This window comes from Triticum dicoccoides, chromosome 2A, assembly GCF_002162155.2.
Source record: "Triticum dicoccoides isolate Atlit2015 ecotype Zavitan chromosome 2A, WEW_v2.0, whole genome shotgun sequence".
NCBI lineage: Eukaryota > Viridiplantae > Streptophyta > Magnoliopsida > Poales > Poaceae > Triticum > Triticum dicoccoides.
In genome coordinates, this window is record NC_041382.1 from 216,372,516 (window position 1) to 216,382,389 (window position 9,874).

Genomic DNA, 9,874 nt, shown 5'->3' on the forward strand with positions numbered 1-9,874 from the left:
TGCCATCGGTGTTGCAGTGTTCGCACTTGGTACAAGTCATAGGCACCATTACAAACACGCAAAGCAGGTACCAACAAAAAATGTAGTTGCTCCTCTTTCTCTTTCTCTTTCTCTTTCTCTTTCTCTTCCTAAGAAATGTATCTATTTATTCCGAGTGGTAGATAAATTGTACAATTGGGATTATCTTGCAGGGTACCGATCACTGAAATGAACAAAAACACAATTCAACCTATTCAAATGGCTAAGTAGGCGAAAATGAGATCTCGGGCGAAAAAATGTGCATTCTTGCCATTTCAGTGCCAGCTTTTTGTGAGAGAAAATTTGTTTCTCAAAACAAGAAAAATCTTGCATATCATGATGAACCGTTGCATACTTCATTGACCGGCTAACGTCCAAGTGTTGTACTATTCTACTATGTGAAAGTACGGAGTAATTCATGTGCGATAATACTATCTCTCTTCCCATTTAACTGTCTTATATTTAGAAACAAATGGAGTACTTTATAGTGGAAGTCCATACTAACAATTCCAAGCGAGTAATTGTCCAAGGTATCAAAGGATCATGAAATTTACATGTCGATTTAATTCAAAAATTTGACACACGAATAGGCGTGTCGACAGTTATGAACATGAGATGTAATTGTGTATTGAAATTCAATTTGCAAGAGGAATGCCCTCTAGCAAGTACTCTCTCTGCCTCAAACAAAATGTAAGACTATTTTTTTACAAAAATGTCTTTCGTTTCGAGACAGTGGGGGTATATACTCAGATGGTTACCATTATATAACCACAACTTAACAAAACCAACATATGGATTATCCATAATCCAAACGTTGTAAACCTCTTTATTGATAAAAGAGAAATTGTAAATCATCTTTAAAGGTCAAAACTAAAAGAGCATAAAACAAGAATATGCACAAGATATTCCAAGACCATAGCCCAAGAAAAAAGGAATAAATTAGCGGAAAACATCTTTGCATGAACCAATGGTGAAACCAGTGGTGAAAAGATCCCAGGATGAACTGCCCAAACCGCCTCGCTTCTCCTTCGCGCATTCCCCATAAATACCTTCTTCCTCCCCCATCTCCCCCTTCACCATCACACACCAGAGGCACAGACCCGCACCAGGCGCATCCGCATACCACCGCAGCACACAGACAAACCCCAAGAAATCACTAACCGCGCCTCCCTCCGCCAAAATGCTGGCCGCCGCCGCCTCCGTCAAGTTCTCCCCGGCGTCCGCCGGTGGCAGTACCACCACCAAGTTGGCCTTCAAGCCTGTCCACCTCCCTCCCCTCCCCAACGCCGTCCCGCGTCCCCTCTCCCTCTCCGCGCGGCCTCTGTACCGCCAGGAGCCGTTCCTGGCGGCGGCCCGCAACGGCCGTGCCGCGTCAACGGCGCCCCCTGCAGCCACCGCGGATGGCTCGCGGCCGGTGGAGACGGCGGCCGCGCCGGAGGCCGCGAAGAGCGCCAAGATCGGGGTCTACTTCGCCACGTGGTGGGCGCTGAACGTGATCTTCAACATATACAACAAGAAGGTGCTGAATGCGTTCCCGTACCCGTGGCTCACGTCGACCCTGTCCCTGGCCGCCGGCTCCGCCATCATGCTCGTGTCCTGGGCCACCAGGATCGCCGAGGCGCCCCAGACGGACCTCGATTTCTGGAAGGCTCTCTCTCCGGTGAGCGTCCTGCGCACGCGTGGCCTCTTGGGGAGCCCTGTTCTTGCCAATCTCGCCGGCGCGTACGTGTTCTCGATGTGCTGATGCGTGTGTGTGTTGGGATTTCTTTTATTTTTGTGTCCGGGCAGGTGGCGATTGCGCACACGATCGGGCACGTGGCGGCGACGGTGAGCATGGCGAAGGTGGCCGTGTCCTTCACGCACATCATCAAGAGCGCGGAGCCGGCGTTCAGCGTCCTCGTCTCGAGGTTCTTCCTCGGCGAGCACTTCCCGTTGCCGGTCTACTTCTCCCTCCTCCCGATCATTGGTGGATGCGCTCTCGCGGCCGTCACCGAGCTCAATTTCAACATGATTGGTGAGCAATCTGCAAACTCCCATTTTGTTGAACCTTGAAATTACCTCCAGCAGACACCACTAGATAAGAAATATCGTCACTTTTGCCAGTACACAACAGATATTTTTCAGTAGTATGTACTCCATTTACGAAGAACCTGAACTGTCCACAAGTCCTGAGGTCTATAATTTAGCACGTATACTGTACCAAAAGCTTTGTCTTTGATGTCGAAATTGGACAACGTTGTACTTTTGGGTACGACTTCGTTGAATGTATGGGGTTTAATTCTGATTGCACATATGCTCAATCAACTGTAGGATTCCTGGGGGCGATGATCTCGAACCTGGCGTTCGTGTTCCGGAACATATTCTCCAAGAAGGGGATGAAGGGCAAGTCGGTGAGCGGGATGAACTACTATGCCTGCCTCTCCATGCTGTCCCTGGTGATCCTCCTCCCTTTCGCCTTCGCCATGGAGGGCCCCAAGGTGTGGGCTGCAGGCTGGCAGAATGCAGTCGCCGAGATCGGTCCCAACTTCGTCTGGTAAGCTCCATCACGTGACTGCTTGCCAGTTCGCTGTCATAAGTTCATAGCCACCATTTCAGTTGTGTTGATGCTTAGCAATTCTAAATGCTTAATGAACTTTGGAGACGAACTATATAGCATACATGCATATAGCAGCATAGCATTCACACTTCAGAATTGGCACAAGTTCATTCACAAAAGGCCAAGATTTCGACAGTCTGTGTGATAATTCAGTTGGTTAATTTGTGTGAATGGATTCCTCTGTGTGTTGGTATGTAGGTGGGTGGCGGCGCAGAGCGTGTTCTACCACCTGTACAACCAGGTGTCGTACATGTCGCTGGACGAGATCTCGCCGCTGACATTCAGCGTGGGCAACACCATGAAGCGCATCTCGGTCATCGTCGCGTCCATCATCATCTTCCGCACGCCGGTGCAGCCCGTCAACGCGCTCGGGGCGGCCATCGCCATCCTCGGAACCTTCATCTACTCCCAGGTGATCCATCGCACACGTCTCGCTTACCTCACCACGTACGTAATGAAGGAAGCAAGCAAACCAGAATTTTAACACTGAAACTTTTGTTGACCTCGTGTTGCAGGCAAAGCAGTAATGGAAAACATCGAAACGATGTCTCTCCCGACGAGAGTCGGCCCGTCGTTCGGACGTTATATGTTGTTGAGCATATCTAATTAAGGACCCCCTTGTAATATATATTAGGAACCTTCTTCTTCAGTTTTTTCTAGGTTTAGTTGCTCGGATGTCTCTGAATTCTTCGTTTGTTGTTCCGTGACCATGGTGGTGATGATGTAGTTTGGTGAAAGAATCCATCCAAATAAAGTTGCCAGGAATTTTTGCCCCCGATCTCCAGCATACGTACGTGGTCCAAAACAAGTCGCGTGGTTGAGAATGCATCGGCCCAGATTGTTTGCTTGCTGGCGATGGATACATGGGCATGGCGGCGTCGCGCAATTTGCGAAGCCGAGATCTCTGCGATGGGTGCCACGTTGGAGCGTAGCTCCTCCTTCCCCTTGCTTGTTGCCTTGCCCCCCTCTCTCTTGTTTGTTTGGGGGCTTGTGCTGGGTCCCCGGCTCGTTTTGCTGAATACCCGGCGTTCGGGCGCGGCATATGCCCCCCGTCGCATATATTCTTTGGTTCAACGTCACCTTTTAGAGTGCTCAAAGGGGCGATGGGTTTGGTCTTCGATCCTGACGTTTCTTTCGGTGCCTTTTGGGAGTAGGAAACCTCCTCATATCGATGGAACACCTTTCTAGGCGTAATCTACGATGCCAAGAGTTGGAAACCTCATATCGATCCATGAAATGGCTTTCTAGGGGAGTCCACTACAAGCAATTAGCTGGATTCATCCCGTGACAGCACGGTTGGCGATATTTCGAAAGAGGAATGGGGGTTTAATTTAAAGCAGGAAGTTGTATTAAGATGGGAATTATGTGCGAGGATAATGTAGAAACTATTCCCTTTTTTTTATGCCGCGAAGTGAAAATCTCTCCCATTTTAAGAGGAGTGGATGGCGACTCCACGGGCGGCCTCAACCGTCGGGGAACGGCAGGTAAGGGTCGATTTTGGGCGCTGGTAGACGACGCCGGTGACTCGGAGGACGAGGGCGGTGACTCGGACGGCGAGGAACCACCACCGGTGGGTTCGCCGACGCCGTCGGACGCAATCTGCGAGGCGTTCCGGGTTGGATACTCTGAGAACGAGGTGGCGTTGCTTGTTGACCTGGTGATCCCTCGCGAGGATCCGGCGAGGCTGGGACTGAAGGAGGAGGACAGCGTAGAGATAGTTCGCCGCCTCGTCCATTGTCGCACGGCGGCATCGGCGATCCGGCCTGGCATGGTCTTCTACCCAATGTATGTCTTCCCAAACTTTCCCTGTCCGATTATTTTGAAGCGGGTGCTTCGAAGATGGTCAAGAGAAAGAAAAAGAAACGGCCGGCGCCGGCGCCGGCGACCAGCCGGCAGGCTGAGATCCGCCACGCGCGGATCTAGCGTTTGAATTCCCTGCTCGGCGCTGTTGGGCCCGATGCGGCTGAGGCGAATTGGGCCCGGTTTGTGGAGAGGAGTGCAGCCCAGCTTTGGCCGAATCAGAGTGGGTCGGGTATAGCTGGGTATGAGGCCCAGGCTATCATGGACTCCACATCGGTGCGGTGCTCTGGCCCGTGCATGATCCCGATCGTGCGTCGATCGCAGGACTACTCCTCGCCGCCTCCTAGGGTTAGACGGCGCTGTGCGGTCCAGGGCGTGTAGCTCGCATCCCTCCCCTTGCGGCAATGGCTGGTCGGGGTGCTGCTGCTATGACTGGTCAGAAAACTCCGATTGTTACCGAGAATGCGCTGGCAGGGCGAGGTGGTGGTGCTGCGCCGGGTCAGAAGCCCAAGATGGCCGCTGGGACGGCGCAGGCTGTTGGGTCTGCGGGTCATCAAGGAGGCTCCGGTCCTAGGCCGCCGGCGCCTGGGCCGGCTGCACAGGCACTCACATTTGCTGTTGCGGGGCGCGGCAACGCTTAGGGGCTTAGGCCGCCGCAGCCCGGTGCTGCCGTGATTGCTCCTCGCAAGCAGGCACCGGCGCCTGGGCAGCAGCCGCGGGCGGCGCCCCACTACGTTGCTAGGCCACCTCAACAACGTGCCGTGCCGGTGCAGACTCAAGTACCGCCTCAACCTGTGCATGTGGGCAATGGAGGTGCAGATGTTGCTCGTGTACCGGTTAACCGCGGCGGTATTGGATAACCTCGGGGACAATGAGGTGATGATGGTTATAATGCCTATGGGGATGGCCATCATCGTGGCTCATCGTCGGCGGGCGGCGGGCACGGATATGCATGGCAGAGTGATGGTTCCACTGAAAGACCGTTCTACGGCCCCTCGGGTGGTTTTGTTGAGGGGGCATCTGGCCCATATTATCGACAGTGAGGTGGCTACCGAGGTCATCGTGGTGGTCACGGTGGTAGGAACCACTACCGCCAACCTCCTCCGCCTGTTGTGGTGGAGCCGACGACATCCTCGGAGGTGGTTGCTTCCGGTCAGAAGCCGGATTTGTCTGGTCAGGCTATAGAGGTGGTGACGGCGTTGACCAATGCTGAGGTGCCCGAGACTGAGCCCTTGGTGTTGGATGCTGTCGGTGCCGCCGACAAGACAGATGCGGATAGAGCCTCCAAGTGGGCTCGTAAAAAGGAGAAGATGTTGTTCTATCGTTGTGGTGAGAGGGGCCACTTTATAGCTGAATGTGTGACTGAGCTTTGTGATACCTGCCCTAAGCCTGCGCATGACACAGGGGTGTGCCCAATTCTGCGTGATCAGATGCCGAGCATCACCATTTATGGAGTTTATTGTGTTGAGCTGATGTTTTTTGAGTCTCCTGGTGCGAGGGAGATCCCTGAGGAACCCCAGAGCACGGCCACGCGGGTTGTCAAAGTCACGAAAGGTGATATGTCTGAGGCACAGATTATGCACATGCTCGGTGAGTTAGCTCCAGGTAATTTTCAGTGGGAGCTTATTCTTCTCGAGGCCAATACGTATAAGGTTGAATTTCCTACAACAGAGGATTCGGAGCGTCTTCTGAGTTTTGGGCTGTGTAGAGTACCTGGCACAGAGTGTCTCCTCGAGTTCCATGAGTGGAAGAAGGTTGAGCCACAAGGCAAGCCTCTCACTTAGGTCTGGTTTCGATTCTCAGGGGCTCCATCAAAACCGCTCTAGGATGCTCGGATTGTTGCTAGCTTGGGGATGTTGGTCGAGAAAACTGAGAGGGTGGACATGACCTTCACCCGAGCTCATGGGGTGGCCCGATTGTTGGTGAGTGTCCTAGACATTAAGTTTGTGCCTGACGTGGTTAAGTGGACTTATAGGGGCCAGGTATTTAACCTTAAGATTGAGTTTGAGGATACAGATCTCTTCGATGAGGCTCTGACAGGGACAGATGTGGATATGCATGATAAGGATGATGGATCGGGTAATACGGATGCGCGAGGGGAGGCGGTTGGGCGTGAGTCGTCCAATAGCCCGGGTCCCGCTTCACAGACGCCCGGGACTGGGGCTGCTTCTTTAGTTACAGTGCCGATGAGCACTCTGAGATTCGATTCGTTTGAGCCAACTTCTGCTACTCCTAGGTTGTGGAGTGATCGAGTGGAGTCTGACCACGTGCTAGAATGCATGCTCCCTCCTCTAGATTTCGCAGCGGCTGTTGGCTATATCGATGGGTGCCTGGAGGTGTCGGTTACTCAGATGACTGCGGTCGAGGGGGAGGATCATGGGCAGGTGGCCCCTCATTCTCTCTCTCCTTCTGATAGTTCGCCGCAGATGAGGACTGCGACAGAGGTGTCTGTGTTGCCGACCGGCGACATGACCAGTTTGGACGGGAGACCCAGGCAGGTGGCCTCGGCTCCGTCCTCTCCTGCGGTGGTCGGGGAGGCCGCGCCTGTGGCGTCCTTGGGACGCAGGATCCGGCCGTCACCTACCGAGCTGCAACGGCGACTCCAGCCTATGCCGACCAAGGTGGTCGCATCGCCTTCCTGCCTGAGGGCAGGGTTAGGTGGGGTGCGGGGGCAGGTGGCCCTGTGCTTGCTTATGGGCGGGACGTCGACTGTGTTGGCCGCATCAGGAGGGGAGCGTGGGCAGGTGGCCCAGCACTCTCTTCCCCCGAGCTCGCCGAGGATGTTGGGATCCCTGCCGGTGCTTGCGGCGGATCTTGCTGCCTGGCCGTGCGCTGGGGGTGGAGCTCGAGGCCTTACTCCAACCAGGGCTACTCGGGAGGAGGTCATCGCTTTGGGAGGCATTCTGGATCCTGTTTCTGAGGGGCGACGGTTGAGCTGCCGTCTCCAGGACTAGCCTGATGTTGATGACATGCAGCTGAGGTGCGCCAAGCGGGCGGCCAAGCTTCGTGATATTGAGATCACTACAGGTATGTGTAACGCCCTCGATGCGGCTATATCTCCCACGTGTCGAAGCACGACTTAGAGGCATAACCGCATTGAAAGCAATGTCACAAGTGAGGTAATCTTCACAACAACCCATGTAATACAATAAGAGAAAAGGATACATAGTTGGCTTACACTCGCCACGTCACACAAATAGCATAAATATCATTACATTCATCCAAATACACTCAAGGTCCGACTACGGAACCAAAATGAAGATAAACCCCAAATGCAACATAGTCCCCGATCGCCCCAACCAGGCACCACTACTAATCATCTGGGAAAGACACGTAGTATCGTCCTGAGTCTTCATCAAACTCCCACTTGAGCTCAGTCGAATCACCTGGAGCGGTATCATCGGTCCCTGCATCTGGTTTTGGAAGTAATCTGTGAGTCACGGGGACTCAGCAATCTCACACCCTCGCGATCAAGACTATTTAAGCTTATAGGAAGGGTAAAAGTATGATGTGGAGCTGCAGCAAGCGACTAGCATATTTGGTGGCTAACATACGCAAATGAGAGCGAGAAGAGAAGGCAAAGGCACGGTCGAACATCTATGATCAAGAAGTGATCCTAGAACAACCTACGTCAAACATAACTCCAACACCGTGTTCACTTCCCGGACCCCGCCGAGAAGAGACCATCACGGTTACATACGCGGTTGATGTATCTTAATTAAGTTAGTTTCAGGTCTTCTACAACCGGACATTAACAAATTCCCATCTGCCCATAACCGCGGGCACGACTTTCGAAAGATCAAATCCCTGCAGGGGAGTCCCAACTTAGCCCATCACAAGCTCTCACGGTCAATGAAGGATATTCCTTCTCACAAGACAATCCGATCAGACTCGGCATCTCGGTTACAAGACATCTCGACAATGGTAAAACAAGTCCAGCAAGACCACCTGCTGTGCCGACAAATCCCGATAGGAGCTGCACATATCTCGTTCTTAGGGCACACCGAATAAGCTAAGCGTACGGAAGCCAATGTAACCCAAGTTGTCAAGGGACATCCCCACGCGGTGCTCTAGGTTGGACCAACACTCAGAGGAGCACTGGCCCGGGGGTTTAATAAAGATGACCCTTGGGCTCCGGAAACCCAAGGGAAAAGAAAAGGCTAGCTGGCGAATGGTAAAAACAATGTTGGGCCATGATGGAGGAGTTTTATTCAAGGAGAACTGTCAAGGGGTTCCCATTATAACCCAACCATGTAAGGAGCGCAAAATCCGGGAACATAACACCGATATGACGGAAACTAGGGCGGCAAGAGTGGAACAAAACACTAGGCATAAGGCCGAGCCTTCCACCCTTTACCAAGTATATAGGTGCATTAAGATAAACAAGATAATATGGTGATATCCCAACAATAAACATGTTCCAACAAGGAACAAACTCCAATCTTTACCTACAACTAGCAACGCTATAAGAGGGGCTGCACAAAGTGGTAACATGGCCAAACAACAGTTTGCTAGGACAAGGTGGGTTAGAGGTTTGACATGGCAATATGGGAGGCATGAAAATCAAGTGGTAGGTATCGTAGCATAGGCATAGCAAAAGAGCGAGCATCTAGCAAGCAAAGATAGAAGTGATTTCGAGGGTATGGTCATCTTATCTGCAAAGTTCTCAGAGTTGGCTTGATCCTCGTAAGCGTACTCAACGGGCTCCTCGATCATGTACTCGTCTCCCGGCTCTACCCAAATCAAGACAATAAGAAAAAGGGAACACAATCAACCACGTGCAAAGCTCAAACAACATGATGCAAACATGGTATGATATGCGGGATGCGATATGCGATGCATATGCATGATTTGGAAAAGAAATGATTGAACCTGGCCTCAACTTGGAAAACCAAGAGTGCCCCTAGAAAGAGTAGTTGATTTCGGTTGAAATCGATATAAAGATCACTGGAATCGGATGCACGGTTTGGAAATGACAAGCAAAACAAATATGACACCGGTTTGCGATTAACAGCACGAGACCATCTAAATGCATCAAGAACAACATGCTACAGCACTCCAACATGGCAACAAAATTCATGGCAGGTATCCACTCATGATGCTTGACAAAAATGAACATTGAGCTACGGCTAATTCACTCATTAACAGGTTCAAACAAGCATGGCAAAAGTGCAAAAGATTATAGGTTTCAGACTTTGTGAAATTAACAGCATGTCAGGAATTTAACATCAAGAAGCAATGTTTAGAGCATAAAAACTACATGCTACAGGAACATATCATGGCAAAGCAAGGCATGACATGAAGCTACTCAAAGCATACAACAAAAGTCCCTTACTAACCATAAGCCAAAAGGGATCAGAAAATACAATTGCAACCACGTGAACATAGCAATTATCGTTAATAGATTCAGACTTGGTGAAAAACTGGAACATGGCAAAACAGATAACAAGTAGGCATGTT

General features: G+C 51.5%; 1 protein-coding gene across 1 annotated transcript; it reads left to right on the forward strand.

The window, feature by feature from the left end:
* Nucleotides 1-1,090: 1,090 nt before the first annotated feature.
* Nucleotides 1,091-3,394, forward strand: LOC119354290 (glucose-6-phosphate/phosphate translocator 2, chloroplastic-like). Its single transcript, XM_037621009.1, has 5 exons — nucleotides 1,091-1,678; nucleotides 1,807-2,032; nucleotides 2,329-2,551; nucleotides 2,813-3,026; nucleotides 3,130-3,394. Exons 1-5 carry the CDS (start codon nucleotides 1,199-1,201, stop codon nucleotides 3,139-3,141), a joined length of 1,155 nt encoding a protein of 384 aa, XP_037476906.1. The 5' UTR covers nucleotides 1,091-1,198; the 3' UTR covers nucleotides 3,142-3,394.
* The last annotated feature ends 6,480 nt before the right edge of the window (nucleotides 3,395-9,874 follow it).

Coding starts and splice junctions, on each gene's coding strand:
- LOC119354290 (XM_037621009.1), top strand. CDS start 1,199: ATGCTGGCCGCCGCCGCCTCCGTCAAGTTCTCCCCGGCGTCCGCCGGT. Junction 1,679..1,806: donor TCTGGAAGGCTCTCTCTCCG/GTGAGCGTCCTG, acceptor GTGTCCGGGCAG/GTGGCGATTGCGCACACGAT. Junction 2,552..2,812: donor ATCGGTCCCAACTTCGTCTG/GTAAGCTCCATC, acceptor GTTGGTATGTAG/GTGGGTGGCGGCGCAGAGCG.